At 47.5% G+C, this 17,691-nt stretch overlaps 1 protein-coding gene across 2 annotated transcripts; it reads left to right on the forward strand.

Moving 5' to 3' along the window:
* Positions 1 to 299: 299 nt before the first annotated feature.
* Positions 300 to 17,348, forward strand: Zbtb8b (zinc finger and BTB domain containing 8B). 2 transcript variants are annotated; one of them, XM_005079486.4, is made up of 4 exons: positions 300 to 413; positions 10,037 to 11,043; positions 15,461 to 15,639; positions 16,075 to 17,348. In XM_005079486.4, exons 1-4 carry the CDS (start codon positions 352 to 354, stop codon positions 16,384 to 16,386), a joined length of 1,560 nt encoding a protein of 519 aa, XP_005079543.2. In that variant the 5' UTR covers positions 300 to 351; the 3' UTR covers positions 16,387 to 17,348. The 2 variants fall into 2 exon arrangements, with proteins under 2 accessions (XP_005079543.2, XP_040612492.1); XM_040756558.1 differs by lacking the exon at positions 300 to 413 and adding an exon at positions 5,350 to 5,720.
* The last annotated feature ends 343 nt before the right edge of the window (positions 17,349 to 17,691 follow it).

Here is a 17,691-nt window from a genome sequence, read left to right on the forward strand (position 1 = left end):
TGGCCCTGAACCTGAACTCTGGCCCTATGCAAGAGCAGTACACGCTCTAACCACAGCTTTTATAAGGCTTTTTTTTATTTTTTTTTTATTTTTTATTTTTGGCAAGCGCTGATTCCTATCCTTTTGGGCATCTTGGTACTTGTAGTTTTGTCCACCAGCTGGTTCCTTAAAAGAGAGCGCTGAGACCACAACTCCCATCACCCCGTCAACGCAGGAACCTTCAGAGCGCATCCTCCAGAGGTGGGTGCGGGGACCATTGACAAACCTGCTGGCTGAAGGACCCGCCTTCTTCAGCCCGAGGTCTCCCAGCATTGGCCATCTTCCCCGCCTCTCTCCGGAGGGTGCAGGTGAATGAAAGGGGGGGCGTGTCGGTACGCACAGCTGGCTGGCGGCGGCTGGAACCCGGTTGTCAGGTGAGAACTCGGCATCCGGTCGCTGCCGCGGCTTTCGTTGGTTTTGGAGGAAAGTTGATTGCGGGCGTCTCGGGAGGCTGGCTCAGGGGACCGGGTGTGGGTAGCAAGCATGGTTGCCTTTCTCAGCCAGTTTTGGACCGCCCGGCCCAGCAACTCCCTGGACCCCGGCTGCGCGGAGGGACAGACTCTTCTTGCGTGGGGCTGGCCGACACGAGGCACATACTTCGCCTCTCTGGCTGTGCGTGGCACACCCCGCGTCGTCCAGCTTCTGCTCATTCTAATCTTGAACGATACCCGAGCGCCAGGGCTTGGCAGGCTGGGCCAGCGTCCGCCTCGGCGGTGGTCACTTGGTCAGTTGGTCCATGGGGAAGACACGGGAGAGGCAAGGCCTCGGTTTCCACATCCGGACACCGGGGACTGTGCCCTCCGGTGGCCTCCTCAGGTCGTCTGATTCAGGATGGGTTGTTTCCTCCTTCTTGAGAGCAGTTTAGCACGAGAACCGAAGATGCAATTGGTCAGAAATTCTACCCCTGCAAATGGAAACTCTTCCGTTGTCTCCTTCCTTCCCATGGGTCAGAGGAGGGGTGGCTTTCCAGTCTTTCGCTGGACTTGTTAAGGGTTTGGGGAGACCGATAAACAGTGGTTAAGGATCTCCTATCTGGAATCAGTTGTGTATGGATTCTGAATCCTGGACGTTTAATCTGTATCTTTGAACCTCGGTTTCCCCCTCTGAAAAATGAAAATACTGAACGTGCTTGTCAAGTAGTTTGCTTAGCGCTCCCCCCTCCCCCAGGATGGTTTCTCAGTGTAACAGCCCTGGTTGACCTGGAACTCACTCTGTAGACCAGGCTGGCTTCGAACTCACAGAGATCCTCCTGCCTCTGCCTCTGGAGCGCTGCGATTAAATAGCACTTCTTAATGAATGATGCACAGGAAATTCAAGTATTCAGGAGTAATTTTTGTTCTCAGGTTGGTGGGACTGGACGAGGGTCGTGGGAAAGAGGGGGCTGGCCAGCCAGGTGGTGGTGGTGGTGGTGGTGCACCAGGGAGGCAGAGGAAGATGGAAGCAAGCTCACAGCTGGCGTGACTACATGCCAGACTCTATCTCAAAAAAAAAAAAAAAAAAAAATGGGGGTAAGAGGGAGAAGAGAAAGTCAGACTGTCTTTTTTTTTTTAAGATTTATTTATTTAGTGCCGGGCGTTGGTGGCGCACGCCTTTAATCCCAGCACTCGGGAGGCAGAGGCAGGCGGATCTCTGAGTTCGAGACCAGCCTGGTCTACAGAGTGAGTTCCAGGACAGCCTCCAAAACAATACAGAGAAACCCTGTCTCGAAAAACCAAAAAAAAAAAAAAAAAGATTTATTTATTTATTATGTATACAGTATTCTGCCTACATGTATTCTTGCATGCCATAAGAGGACGCTAGATCTCAGATGGTTGTGAGCCACCATGTGGTTGCTGGGAATTGAACTCTGGAAGAGCAGCCAGTGCTCTTAACCTCTGAGCCATCTCTCCAGTCCTTAGAGGGCAGAGATGTGGGTACCCCTGGAGCAGCAGCTACTGGCATCTATGAGCCACCTGATTCGAGCAGTGGAAATTGAACTCATGTCCTTTGGGAAATAGTATTTTCTATTTAACTGTTGGGCCAGCTTTCCAGCCCCTGCTTTTGGCTCTTTGTGAGAAGCAGTCCTGTAAAGTAGTTAGGATTCCCTTAAGGGTCCAGGAGTTTGTGCTATGTGGTGTCATCTACAGTCCCTCTGGGAATGTGCGCTAGACTTGATTAGCTTTGCTATTCCTGATAGCTTCCTTTTGTCAGGCAATTGATAAGTTTTAAGTCCCCCCGTTATTGGAAACCTGCTGCTGGTGATGTAATAAACCTATCAAACTGAATTAATAAGTACAGGGTTCATCTAAGCAAAGAATTCCTGGGTGTCCCCAAAGGAAGAGGGGAAAACCACGAGGTGGGGGGCTTTTAATGCCCTCAGCTGGTGGATTCGCTGATAGCAGGCTTCCTCAGGGGAAGAATCTAGACTGAGGCAATTCTGGGGGAAGGGACCCACCGCTTGGTACCCTGAAGGTGGGGTTTAACAGTGATGTACATAGTTAGTAACTTGTTTTTTGGAGACAGTTTCTTATGTAGACCAGACTATAGTGAAACAGGATTTATAGGTAAGGATGACCCTGAATCTTGATTCTTCAGTCTCTACCTCTAGAGTGCTTGTATTATAAGCTTGCACCATGACGCTCAGGTTATGCAGTGCTGAGGATGAAACCTAGGACCTTGGGCTGGAAAGACAAGTACCTGGCCAACTGGGCTACATCTCCAGCCCCCGTGCTTAGTAATGACTTTAATTTGGGGGAAGGGTACAGGGTTTCTCTGAGTGTAGTCTAGGCTGTCCTGGAACTTGCTCTCGTAGACCAGGCTGACCTCAAACTCACGGAGGTCTGCCTGCCTCTGCCTCCTGAGTGTTGGGATTAAAGGTGTGTGCCACCATTGCCCAGCCACAGATTTTTTTTCCAGCCTTGTTTTATTTATTTGTATATTTTGGTGACATTTTCAGTTGACTCTAGATAATTCTACATAATTGTGTCCTTTTAATTTTTTTTAAAAGATTTATTTATTTATTACATATACAGTGTTCTGCCTACATGCCAGAAGAGGGCACCAGACTGAATTGTAGATGATTGTGAGCCACCATGTGGTTGCTGGGAATTGAACTCAGGACCTCTGGAAGAGCAGTCAGTGTTCTTAACCTCTGAGCCATCTCTCCAGCCCCGTCCTTTTAGTTTTTTAAATTCCTTTTGCATGGATATTTTGCCTGGGTGCATGTTTGTGTGCCATATGTGCTCCTAGTGCCTACAGAATCCAGAAGGGGGCATTGGCTCCCCTGATAATGGAGTTACAGACAATCTGTGAGCCACCATGTGGGTGCTGGGAAACCCTGAGCCATCTCTCCAGCTCAACAGAGATTCTTTAAAGATGAGATAGTTTGCCAGGCGGTGGTGGCGCACATCTTTAGTCCCAGCACTCGGGAGGTAGAAACAGGCGGATCTCTGTGAGTTCAAGACCAGCCTGGTCTACCGAGCAAGTTCTAGGACAGACTCCAAAACAATACAGAGAAACCCTGTCTCTAAAAAAACAAACAAACAAACAAAAAAGATGAGACAGTTTATTTGGGAGTTGACTAGCAGAGCAGTGAGTGTATGAATATTGTAATGCACAGTTAACTCTGTATGTGTTTGTTTGGGAAGCGGAGTCGAAGGGAGAAGTTTAAACTCAAAATGGGAATTATATCCTTGCTACAAAGATCATTAAGAATGTCAGCCAGGCCTCCAAAACCACAGAGAAACCCTGTCTCGAAAAAAAAAAAAAACACAAAAAACAAAACAAAATAAAACAAAAAAGAATGTCAGCCAGCCGGGCATTGGTGGCGCACGCCTTTAATCCCTGCACTTGGGAGGCAGAGGCAGGAGGATCTCTGTGAGTTCGAGGCCATCCTGGTCTACAAAGCAAGTTCCAGGAGAGCCTCCAAAATAATACAGAGAAACCCTGTCTCAAAAAAAAAAAAAAAAAAAAAAAAGAATGTCAGCCAGGCAGTGGTGGTACACACATTTAATCCAAGCACTTGGGAGGTGGGGGCCGGTGGATCTCTGAGTTTGAGGCCATCCTGGTCTACAAGAGCTAGTTCCAGGACAGCCTCCAAAGCCACAGAGAAACCCTGTCTCAAAAAAAAAAAAAAAAAAGACCCCCATCTCAACAAGAACGTACATGCGAGACAGGGGTCTTTTTTTTTTTTTTCTTTTGGTTTTTTACGAGACAGGGTTTCTCTGTATTGTTTTGGAGGCTATCGGTCCAGCCTGGCCTCGAACTCACAGAGATCCGCCTGCCTCTGCCTCCTGAGTGCTGGGATTAAAGGCGTGCGCCACCACCGCCCGGCGACAGGGGTCTTAAAATGCTTTGGTTACCAGCCTCAAACTTCTGACCTACAACTGTCCCTTTTCCTCTGCTTCCCAGGAGTGTGTGCCACTACACCTGGCATGCATTTTTTTTTTCCAAGATAGGCTTTCTCTGTATAATAGTCCTGCTTGTCCTGGAACTCTTTCTGAAGACCAGGCTGGCTTCAAACTCAGATATCAGCCTGTCTCTGCCTCTCAAAAGTGCTGGGATTAAAGGTGTATACCACTCCTTCCTAGCTCCTGGCTTGAATTTTAAGTTTTGATAAATATTGCCAAATTCCCTCTCTAAAATGATGTCTAAATTATATCACATTAGGGTATTAGCACAGAGATTTGATGTTATCAATTTGACTTGTTTACTTTTAGAGCTGTGGGAGAATGAAAATGATATTTAAATATAGTATTTTGGGGTCTCATTACTCTGGAGGCAGAGACAAGAGGACAAAGGCAAATTTGAGGCTAGTTTGGTTTACATAGAGTTCTAAGCCAGCCAGGGTTACCTAGCAAGTTTGTCACTTAGTATTTTGATTGTCAAAGATAGTAGCAGCAGCTGCTAAGAATATGGGGCTGAGCCGGGCGTTGGTGGCGCACGCCTTTAATCCCAGCACTTGGGAGGCAGAGGCAGGCGGATCTCTGTGAGTTCGAGACCAGCCTGGACTACCGAGCGAGTTCCAGGACAGCCTCCAAAGCCACAGAGAAACCCTGTCTCGAAAAACCAAAAAAAAAAAAAAAAGATAAATAGGTATACTTTAAAAAGAATTCTACAGATATAGGATGGCACTCTTCCTTTTAAAACATCGTTTAACTACTTTGGAGAGGAAACTTTTTAAAATTAGGATATAAGCCCGGCAATGGTGGCACATGCCTTTAGTCCCAGCACTCAGGAGGCAGAGGCAGGTGGATCTCTGTGAGTTCAAGGCCAGCCTGGTTTACAGATAGAGTTCCAGGACAGGCTCCAAAGCAATACAGAGAAACACTGTTAAAAAAAAAGAAAGAAAAGAAAAGAAAAAAAAAACCTAAAAATCCAGGAATTGGATTGTCGATACAGCTCTGTGGGTGAAGGTACTTGCTGCCAAGCCTGATGACCTGAGTTCGATTCCTAGGAACTCACATGGTAGAAGAGCATGAGCTTCCACAAGCTGTCCTCTGAATTTTACATGAATAACTGTGGCCGATAGTACCCCCTCCCAATGAATGAATGAATCAATCAATGAATAAAGCAGGTTTGACTTTTTTCCCCTTAAATATTTTTAGTCCACAGTTAATTGAACACACGGATGTAGAAGCCACTGCTAGAGAGAGCTGACTGTATTTGCCTTCAGGACGCCTCTGAGTTCAGTGGATCCGAAGGTAAAGGATGGAGGGACTAATGGATGGCTGTGGTTTGATGGCAGAGGGAGGGAGGGCTTAGAGCAGAGGGCTAGCATCCACATTTTCCTCACCAGTGGGTAGAGTCTAAGCTTGATCATACTTGTTCTGCCTGGCAGTTAAAATTAGGAGCATGCCTTTTAATGTAGCAAACATTCTTTATCCAAAGCACTCACTCTGCCGGGCTCTGTGAGGGCTGTCAAATGTAATAAGACATGCCTATGCCTTTAAACAGCTTGCTGTCTTCTGACAGAGCCGCCAGGACTGAAACAGTAGGAAGGCATTAACTCAGAATAGTGGAGTTCAATCTCTGAGAGCAGCTAAGGCAAAAGGGGTTTAATTGGTTTGGCACAGCTTGAGCCAGGCCTTAGGAAGTGTCCCCTCATCAGCTAAAATGGGCTATCACCTATGTTAGGCTGGTTTCTCTGGCGGCTTAGCAGCACATTCCTCACATTCCTCGAGTTCCCAGAGGGGAGTGCCCCTTTCAGATGCACAGCGAAGGTTCCATCTCTTTTCACTGGTTCTGATCAAACCACAGTGCCACCGCTGAGTCAGTGGTGGTCAGAGAGTGAGATACACTGGTTGTAGTAGCCTACATGACCACTGACACACCTGGAGCCTGAGCTGGATGCTGTCAGCTTCATGCACAGCACATTGGCCAAGAGCAGCCTAAGGTACCAGAACCCATAGGAGGGTCGTGTGCTGACAGGCCCAAGAATCTACCAGGTCTTTCCACAACATAGTGCTAGAAGATGTCTTAGGATTTCTACTGCTTTGAAGAGACACTCTGACCGTGGCATCTCTTATAAAGGAAAACATTTAATTAGGGATGGCTTACATTTTCAGAGGTTTAGTCCATTGTGTTATCATGGTGGGACATGGAGGCATGAAGACAGGCATGGTGCTGGAGAAAGCTGAGAGTTCTGTATCTTGATCCACAGGCAGCAGGAGACTATGCCATACTAGGCATTGCTTGAACATATAAGACCTCAAAGCACAGCCAGGCGTTGGTGGCACACACCTTAATCCCAGCACTCAGGAGGCAGAGGCAGGCGGACCTCTGTGAGTTCGAGGCCAGCCTGGTCTACAGAGTGAGTTCCGGAACAACAACAACAAAAAGACCTCGAAGCCTGTCTCTATGGCCAACCATTCAAAATACATGAGTCTGTGGGGTTGTCTTAGTTAGGGTTTCTATTGCTGTGAAGAGACACCATAACCACGGCAACTCTTATAAAGAAAACATTTAATTGGGGTATCTCACTTACAGTTTCAGAGGTCCAGTCCATTATCATGACAGGGAGCATGGCGGTGTGCAGGCAGGCATGCTGGAGTAGTAGCTGAGAATCCTATATCTTGCAGGCAACAGGAAGTCAACTGAGAGACTGGGTGTTAATCTTGAGGATAGGAAACTTCAAAGCCCACCCCTCCAGTGACACACTTCCTCTAACAAAGTGTCACTCCTTAAGAGATGGGGGCCAGTTACATTCAGATTATCACAGGGGCCATTCCTGCTAAAACTACCACAGAAAATGAGTTGAGGCTACTAGCTAATCTCTAAATGCAGATCAGCACCTTGGGAAGGGAGCTGCCATTTGAACCCTGCAGAGAGTAGATTGCAGTGCATAATATCCATTGACAGGGGCTAGAGAGATGGCTCAGAGGTTGAGAGCACTGGCTGCTCTTCCAGAGGTCCTGAGTTCAATTCCCAGCAACCACATGGTGGCTCACAGCCATCTGTAATGAGATGTGGTGCCCTCTTCTGGTGAGCAGGCATACATGGATGCAGGATATTGTGTACATAATAAATAAAATCTTTAAAAAAAAAGATCCATTGACTAGACACCAGCAAACCCAGTTTTGAGTCCTGGTTCTGTTATAGCTAGGTCATTTCCTATGTATAATTTATCAGAAAAATAGGAGCAAAACTATGACTTACAGGGGATTTATTTATTTATTTGAGATAGGATGTCTTGTCCTGGACTAACCTGGAACTACCTTTATCTCCGAGGATGGCCTTGAACTCCTGATCCTTCTGCCTCTATCCCACTGGTGCTGGGATTGTAGGTGTCTGCCACCACATTTGGTTTATGGGGGCTGGGCATGGAACCCAGGCCGCTGTGGGTGCTAGACAGGCACTCTGCCAACTGAGCCACCTCCCAGCCCTTTTTGTTTGCTTGTTGAGACAGCCTCAATGCTAGGCCACGTTGGACTCAACTCTCTATGTAGCCAAAGATGATCTTGAGGGCTGGATGGTGGTGGCCCACACCTTTTATCCCAATACTTGGGAGGCAAAGACAGACATATTTCTGTGAGTTCGAGGCCAGCCTGCTCTACAGAGAGAGTTCTAGGACAGTGAGGTCTGGTATACAGAGAAACCCTGTCTCAACGCCCTGCCCCCAAATAAAGAAAAAAAAAAAGATGAACTTGGGGATGGTAAGATGGCTCAGGGTAAAGATACTTGCCATTGTGCCGAATGATCTGAGTTCAAATTCCAGAACCCCCCCCCACACACTGTAAATAAATAAGTGTAAGAAAAATTTTTTTTTGTTTTTTTTCGAGACAGGGTTTCTCTGTGGCTTTGGAGGCTGTCCTGGAACTCGCTCTGTAGACCAGGCTGGCCTCGAACTCACAGAGATCCTCCTGCCTCTGCCTCCCGAGTGCTGGGATTAAAGGCGTGCGCCACCAACGCCCCGCTAAGTGTAAGAAAAATTAAAGATGACCAACTCCTGATCTCCAGTCTCTGCCTCTCAAGTGCCAAGTTACAGTTGTTTTTGTTTGTTTGTTTGTTTTTGAGACAGGGTTTCTCTGTGTAGCCATGGTTGTCCTGGAACTCGCTCTGTAAATCTGGCTGGCCTCGAACTCGCAGAGAACCACCTGCCTCTGCCTCCCAAATGCTGGAATTAAAGGTGTGTGCCATCACTGCCCAGTCAGTTGTTTTTTACATTTTTTGGAAGATACATTTTTATTTATGTGTATGTGTGTGGGTGCACATTGAGGCCAACAGAAGATGCCAGAGTTACAAGTGGTTGTGAGCTGCTCAATGTGGTTGCTGTAAACTGAACTCCAGTCCTCGGGAAGAGCAGCAAATTCTCTTTAACTACCAAGGTGTCTTTCCAGCCTCCATTTATTTATTTAGGGTCTCATTCTGTACTCTGGGTTGGCCTGAAACTCCTGAACCTTCTGCCTTAGCCTCCTGAATACAAGCATCACAGCTGTGTACCACCATACAAGAAGTTGTAGGAAAAAAATCCATGTAAAACACCAAGTATTGTGTTTACAATTAGCAATTATGTATAGTGTTGTGCCTGCATGTATGCCTCCCTGTCAGAAGAGGGCGCCAGATCTCATTACAGATGGTTGTGAGCCACCATGTGGTTCCTGGGAATAGAACACAAGACCTCTGAAAGAGCAGCCAGTGCTCTAAACCTCTAAGCTATCTCTCCAGCCCTTTTTGTTCCTTTTTTCCCCCTTTTAAAAAAATTTAAATTAGAAACAAACTTCTTTTACATGTCAATCTCAGTTCCCTCTCCCTCTCTTGCTCCCCTGATTTCCACTGACCCCCTTTCCCATCTCCTTCCTGCTCCCCAGGGAGGGTAGACCTTCCATGGGGGATCTTCAAAGTCTGTCATTTAGAGCAGGGCCTAGACCCTCCCCCATGTGTCTAGGCTGAAAGAGTATCCCTCTATGTGGATTGGGCTCCCAAAGTCCATTCATGTACTAGGGATATTCTTTTTTATTCTTAAACTCAGTTATATGTTAGATTCAAAACAGTCTATGTCATGAAAACCATTGAACCAGTGATTTGGTTAAAAACTGTTTTTAAATATTTATTTTATTTTATGTGTTTTGCCTGCATGTATGTATGTGTACCACATAAGCATTTGGTGCGGATAGAGGTCAGTAGAGGTTGTTTGGAAACCCTGGAACTGGACTTCAGGATGATGGTGAACCACCATATGGGTGCTAGGAACAGAATCCAGGTCATCCGCAAGAGCAACAACTGCTCTTAATTGTTGTCATCTTTCAAGCCCTGAGCCAGTGTTTTTAAATATAATATATGATATATATGAACATCTTGCAGCCAGGATATAGATCAGTTGACAGAGTGCCTGCCTTGCACGCATTCAGGCACTATATAAACTGGGGATGGTGACCACTCCTGTTATCAAAGGAGTTCTAGATCATCCTTGACTGCTTAGAAAATGCAAACCCAGCCTGGGCTACCGAAAATCAGAACAAAATAAGAATAGCTTATAAGGTTGGGATTCGTGAATTAACGTAAATAAAAATCTTGGCAGAGCTCCAGGCCCCTTCAGAGCAGCAGCGGCTGGTGGAAACATGGAGGCGCAGACCTATTGCGCCAAGCTCCTGGGGGAGTTGAACGAGCAGCGGAAAAGGGACTTTTTCTGTGATTGCAGCATCATCGTGGAAGGGCGCATCTTCAAGGCCCACAGGAACATTTTGTTTGCTAACAGCGGCTATTTCCGTGCCCTGCTCATTCACTATATTCAGGACAGCGGGCGGCACAGCACCGCCTCGCTGGACATCGTCACCTCGGAAGCCTTCTCCACCATCTTAGATTTCCTCTACTCTGGGAAGTTGGATTTGTGTGGCGAGAATGTGATTGAAGTTATGTCTGCTGCCAGCTACCTGCAGATGAATGACGTGGTCAACTTCTGCAAGACATACATCAGGTCATCCCTTGACATCTGCCGAAAGATGGAGAAGGAAGCTGCCGTGGCTGCGGCCGTGGCTGCGGCCGCCGCCGCAGCAGCTGCTGCTGCTGCTCACCAGATAGACAGTGGAAGTCCGAGCTCAGGACTGGAGGGGACTTCCTGCAGTACCAAGAGCTTCGTCTCCTCCCCAGGAGAGGGGGAAGGGAGTGTGGGGTGTACAAGGGCGTCCCCTTGTGATGACTGCCATCCCTTGGAATTGGTGGTGAAAGACAGCCAGGGCTCTGGCGCCTCTGACGGCGACCTTTCTTTTGTGCCCAGACGGGTTGAACCCAAAGTGGAATTTGATGTTGCCAGAGTGGAGGTGGAAGCCGGCGAAGAGCTGCAGCAGTATGACACCCCGCTGGCCCATGCGGAGGACGGTCTGTCCAGTAACCAGGCCTTGGACTTGACTTACAGCAACTACCACGTGAAGCAGTTTCTGGAGGCTCTCCTGCGCAGCGGTGCTGTCCAGAGCAAAGACGACTCTGATCACCACTTTTCACACAGTTTGGAGGGAAGACTGGAAGGTGCAGGAGTGGCCATGAGTTCGGTGAATGATGCTCAGAATGACTGGTGTAGAGAGGACTCAGGTGAGTTCTGATCACAGGCATTCTCTCTCCCAACATTTATCTGTGCCGTCCGTTCTCCCATCGGCACGACTGTCACTGCCATCACCCATCACTACCACCACTACCATTGCTGCTCATACCACCACTGTCAATAAGGATTAATGAGTGCATGTTGTATATAGACTATTGTTTCTTTGTGTATCGTGTGTGTGTGTGTGTGTGTGTGCGCGCGCGCACACACGTGTTGCATGCATACATGTGGACACTAGAGGGCAATATTAGATGTTGCACCTCAAGAGTTGTCCACCTTGTTTTTGTTTTGTTTTTGAGACAGGGCTCCCCGACAGTCCTGGAACTCACTCTGTAGACCAGATCTGCCAGCCTCTACCTCCTAAGTGATGGGATTAAAGACATGCACCACCACTGTCCAGCTTTAGTTTTGTTTTTTCGTTATTTATTTAGTGGGCATTGGCGTTTTGCCTGCCTGCATGCCTGTGTGAGGGTGTCAGATCTCCTGGAACTGGAATTATAGTTATGAGCTACCATGTAGGTGATGGGAATCAAACCCAGGTCCTCTGAAGGGCAACAAGAGCTCTTAACTGCTGAGCCATCTCTCCAGTCCCTGCTTTTGTTTTTGTTTTTCATGAAAATGTATTTTATTTCACATTTATGAAATATTTGCCTGCATGCATAGCTATACATCATATTCATGCAGAAGCCAGAGGAAGGCATTGGATCCCCTAGGAATGAAGTTACAGATGATTGTGAGCTGCCATGTGCGTGTTAGGAATCGAACCCAGGTCCTCTGGAAGAGCAACCAGTGCTCTAAGATGTTCATCTATCTCTCTCTGTTTTTAGAGAAGGATCTGTTATAAGTGTTCGGCTTGCTAATTTCACTCAACTGGCTGGCCAGTGACCCCCACATATACAACTCTCTCCATCTTCCGAGTGCCAGGATCACACTTGTGTGCTGCCATTCTGGCCTTTCACAGGTGTTGGGGATTAATATCAGGTCCTCCTGCATGTGTATATTGTGGTTACCTGCACAGAGTGTGGTCCTCCTGCTGTGTATACAGAGTGTGGTCCTCCTGCTGTGTATACAGAGTGTGGTCCTCCTGCTGTGTGTCTATCTTGTCATTACCTGCACAGAGTGTGGTCCACCTTTGATGTCCATGAGTGCTTGGTTCCAGGACTCCCCTTGGACAGTAAAGTCCACTGGATGCTCTGGTCCTCTAGAAAATGGTACCGACAGTTGTGATGGTACACACCTTTCATTAAACCCATTTGGGAGAAAGAGGCAAGCAGATCTCTGTGAGTTCATGGCCAGTCTGGTGTAGATAGCAAATTCCAGGCCAAAAGGGGCTATATAGTGATATCCTGTCTTGAAGGAAAAAATAAAAATAAATGATTGGAGAGAGCATTATTATTATTAGCGGCACTTGCTGCTCTTGCAGAGGACCCAGGGTTGTTGTCTAACACCCACATGGTGGTTTACAAACTGCCTGGACCTGGTTCCAGAGAATCCAACACCCTCTTCTGGCCTCTATGAGCACTACGTGTACACAATGCACAGACATATATGTAGGCAAGACATCTAAACACATAAAACAAAATTTTTAGCAGGGCGTTGGTGGCTCATGCCTTTGATCCCAGCACTCGGGAGGCAGAGGCCGGTGGATCTCAGTGGGTTCAAGGCCAACCTCGAACAAGTGCCAGGATAGGCTCCAAAGCTACACAGAGAAACCCTGTCTTGAAAAAACAAAAGACAAAAGAAGAGGAGGAGGAGGAAGAAATGACAACATTTAAGGCCTTTGGTGCATAGTGAGTTTGAGACCAGCCTGAGCTACAGGAGACCCAGCCACTCACCTTCCAACAGATAGATAGATAGATAGATAGATAGATAGATAGATAGATAGATACCAAATAAAGACCCCTCTGTTCCAAACTCTGTGTCCACATAGCAAATATTCTGTTCAGCATCACTTAGGTGAGTGCTCTTCAGTGCCTAGAAGAAATCCCCGTGGATGAAAATGCTGTACATGTTCTTATTGATGATACCAGATGGTCTAGGATGGGTGTTGTTGGCTTAGTTTAATAATAAAGATGAGGACCAGAGGGTTGGCACAGTAAGTAAGAGCGCTTGTCATCTGTACCTGAGGTCTTGAGTTCAAACCTCAGATTCCACAGTGAAGGAAGAGAAGCAATTCCCGGAAGTTGTCCTCTGACCTCCACATATGCACTATAGAATCCACACATGTGCTCCCGCATTCACATAAGCATTGTAAACATACAATGATAATAACAATAATAAATAATACTCCAAAAATCTACTTGAAGATGCTACACATTAACTTTGATCAAAATATTTGAACAGTTAAAGTGGGGGGACTTTTGTTCATGTTTTTCTAGAAGTTATGAGAGGTCTTGAAAAATCCCTTGGCTCACAGAAAAAAGGGGTTAAAGACATTCTTGAGGAGTCGTCTGCTGTATCAGGAATGCCTAGTGTGGGGTTGCTGCTACTGCTGCTGGTACCCAAGGGGAAGAGCATGCCTTGCTGACTATAAGATAAAGGAGGTCAACAAGGGCTTTCTTCATTGAACTTCCCTGGTGACTTTGGTGGGCCTGATGCTGTTGAGCCAGCACCCCTCCTGCAGCATGGGGAGGGGTCTCTCCTGATACCAGGAGTATGCTTTTAGTTTCAAATAGCAGCTTGCCTGGTCTGAGACTGAAAGTTCCTGGGTTCGAGCCAGATAGTTCCAGTGGGCTCCTAGGATTTGTTGGTGTGTTACTACTCAGGCATCTGTACTGGCCTGCCCTTGGGGTTCTGACAGGACACACCCTCAGCTGCAGCCAAGAGCACCACATGTGCACAGTCACTGTGTTCCCTTTTAAAAGGGCCCTGCCCACCTCCCATCTCTCTCTCTCTTTTCCACCACTCTTGCAGGGACTGGTTTCAGCCCCCTCTCTACCCCTTTCTTTGCCCAGTCTCTCTCCTCTTCAATTAGACCTCCCATGTGAGTCTTGTTGTATGGCGTGACTTCTCTTTGTGGGATTTTTAAAATTACAACAGAGGGTTCTCAATGCTTTGGACACAGTCTAGATGGCCACTTTTGGAAGTATCCCTCCTAATCTTGGAAGCACTCACGGCAGTTGAGTGGGTGTCTGGCCTCTGGACTTGGCACATATTGGCGTTCTCCTGTCTTTGGAGCTAGTTCTGGAAAATCAGTGCCTATGATAATTTAAGTGAAAGCATGCTTTTTCCTGAGACTTTTGGTGAGGTTTTAGATTTCTTTCAGGGCTACCGAGGAATCCCAGGCACATCATGTTTAAGCTATTGACTTCCTACAACAGGCCCACATTTACTGTGCCTTATGGTACATGTATTCACACTTCTCTGCTCATCTCTTACCAAGCAAACTACTTGCCTTAGTTAGGGTTCCTGTTGCTCTGAAGAGACACCATCCATGACCATGGCAAGTCTTATAAAAGAAAACATTTAATTGGGGCTTGCTTACAGTTTGAGGCTTAGCCCATTATCACCATGGTGTGAGGCATGGCAGCCTACAGGCAGACCTGGTGCTGGAGAAGGAGCTGAGAGTTCTCTATCTCCATCTGCACGCAGCAGGAAAAAGACAGAGAGAGAGCCTAGGCCTTGCTTGACCTTCTGAAACCTCAAAGCATGACCCTGGCAGATACCTCCAGCAAGACCACACCTATTCCATTTCGTGTTTTTTTTTTTTTTTTGGTTTTTCGAGACAGGGTTTCTCTGTGGCTTTGGAGGCTGTCCTGGAACTCACTTGGTAGTCCAGGCTGGTCTCGAACTCACAGAGATCCGCCTGCCTCTGCCTCCCGAGTGCTGGGAGTAAAGGCGTGCGCCACCAACGCCCGGCTTCGTTTTGTTTTTGAGACAGGGTTTCTCTGTGTATCCCTGACTGCCCTGGAACTCACTCTGTAGACCAGGCTGGCATTGAACTCATGGAGATCCTCCTGCCTCTGCCTCTTGAACACTGGGAATTAAAGGCATGTGCCACCACTTCCCAACATAAAAAAAAATAAATTTTAAACAACAGCCAAAAACTTTTATGAGCTGGAGAGATGTCTCAGCTATTAAAGCCTAATGTTCAAGACCAGAAACCAAGCTGGGTGTGTGAGGATGACACTTAAGTGATAGAATGTCTGTGTACCACACTCAAGGCCCTGGGCTCAATCTCTAGCACAGGTAAGGAAAGGGGGAGGGGGAGGGGAGAGTAAAAGCCCAGTTCGCCGACTTGACCTCTGACATTTTGGGAGCCAGACAAAGTTGGGCTTGTGCTGGGGTCTTGTCCCTTGCTAGCAAGCAGAGTTGGTGACCTCGCTCTGTCTGGTCTGATGGGGTTTCCCGTCCCACCCTGAAAGGTGGCTGTGGTTGTTGCTGTTCACAGTCTGTTGGATCCCTCAGGTGACGTGCTGGTGGTCCCCGTCAAGCTCCACAAGTGTCCTTTCTGCCCTTACACTGCCAAGCAGAAGGGCATCCTCAAGAGGCACATCCGATCGCACACTGGCGAGCGGCCGTACCCCTGTGAGACCTGTGGCAAGAGGTTCACTCGACAGGAGCACCTTCGGAGCCACGCCCTGAGTGTAAGTTCAGTGATGCTGCTGCTGCAAGGGCTTCGCCTACTTTCTAATCCGAGGGTGAGCCTGCCTTTCACTTCTCTGTCCCCCGGAGGTTTTTACAGAATTCGGTGATGTTTGCTTTTCCCGATTAAAGCTTGGCAGGCAGCACTTGGAAGGTTAACACTGGCGTAGGAACAGACAGATTTTCCAAGAAAGCTTAGTTTTTGCTCAAGGATGGCTGTCGTGAGGCCAGAGTTGGCAGGACCAGCAGACTGTGGGCCTCTTCCCCTGATGGGGTATAGAGTAAGCTGTAGCCCAATTTTCCACCAGACTCAGCACCTCGGGGAGGGAGAGCAACATCCTTCCATTTGCACAGCGAGTTCTCTTAACTGCTGAGTCATCTCCCCAGCTCCTTGACCCCTTTTCTGTGGCATTCACCGTGTCCTCTTGTGATGACAGGTCCATAGAGCCAACCGGCCAATTGTCTGCAAAGGCTGCCGGAGAACCTTCACCAGCCACCTGTCCCAGGGGCTGCGGCGCTTTGGGCTGTGTGACAGCTGCACCTGTGTCACAGACGCTCATGATGAGGAGGATTTGATCCCCGTCAACCTTAGCCTGGTGGAGGCTTCATCCGAAAGCCACGAGAAGAGTGACATGGACGACTGGCCCATCTATGTGGAGTCTGGTGACGAGAATGACCCAGCTGGGGAGGATTCCGATGACAAGCCACACATCCGGCCCAACTTGCCAGACCACGAGACGCTGACATAGCAGTCAACGGGTGGGAGAGGGGTTTTAGGTGTTGTTTGTTCTACGGTGAAAGCCACCGTTCCTCTCATTTTGTGGAGCTTAGGGGCTGTTTCCCCCTCGATGTTGTTACACTCGCTTTTTTGTTAGACTACCTAGCAGAGTGGATTTTGTGATTCCAGACTGCTAAGTTTTTAGCATGATTCCGAGGGTGAGTGAATCAAGGTTGGCCCTGAGCCTTCCCAGTTATCCTGCTGAGAAGCGGACTCTGGGTCGGAGGGAAATAACAATAACCTCACTGCTTCACATTCTCTCAACCTTCTGCATTCTTTTATCATTACCTTTTTCTGAAGAGGTGGCAAAATATGCTATCGGGGCATCAGTCTTTCCCCTGCCAGCCAAGCGTTTCATAACAAATTCCACAGCTTAATTTTCTGGCGAAGACTTGAAGGTGAACCTGCTTTGATAAAAAGCAGGCAGGGCCGACTACATGGTCATAAAAGACACTCCCTAAACCTAGACCAGGCTCCTAACTGCTGGGAGTTACATGCAGACAAACACTGACATGAGTTGCAAGTTCGTTAGGGCCCCCACGCTTGCCCAGTGGATTAAATTAAATTAAATAATTAAATGAGCCTCCAAAAGAGAGCCTGTGGGCCAGGTCGGGGAAGTGTCCCTGTCCACAGGTTATTTGACAATTGCATACACACAAATATCCTATTCTGGGATCATAAAACAAGTTGTTTGGGCAAAACTGAAAATGCTCTCCTGCTTTCTTTAGTCATTTCCAAGAGGTGACTCAGTGCAACCTGAGGATGTTTGTCCCACTGACATTCTTTTTTTTCCCCCCACTGACATTCTTTTACCTAGTTTATGCTCAGACGTGAGCTAGGGAGAAGCACAGGCCTATCTCATGTTGTCTGTGTCTTGACTTCCAGAAGACCTAGAAGGAAGGAGCTGGCTACAGCAGGTTTTTGTTTTGGCTTGGTTTTTTTTTTTTTTTTTTTTTTTTTTTTTTGAGACAGGGTTTCTCTGCGTAACAGCTCTGGCTGTTCTGGAACTTGCTCTGTAGACCAGGTTGCCTCCAACTCACAGAGAGCCACCTGCCTCTGCCTCCCAAGTGCCGGGACTAAAGGCGTGGGCCACCACCGCCTGGCTAAAGATTTATTTATTTATTAAGGCCAGTCTGCCTTTCATCCATGCTACAGCCAGGTTACAAGTCTAGCAAAGCAAGTGTCTTCAAAGTGTCAAATGGCAGGAAAAATTATGGACTAAGACTTTCATAGACTTTTCTTATGTACCCAAAGTGGATTTTAAAAGAAATCCCCT

This window comes from Mesocricetus auratus, unplaced genomic scaffold (genome assembly GCF_017639785.1).
Source record: "Mesocricetus auratus isolate SY011 unplaced genomic scaffold, BCM_Maur_2.0 Super-Scaffold_100014, whole genome shotgun sequence".
Taxonomy (NCBI): domain Eukaryota; kingdom Metazoa; phylum Chordata; class Mammalia; order Rodentia; family Cricetidae; genus Mesocricetus; species Mesocricetus auratus.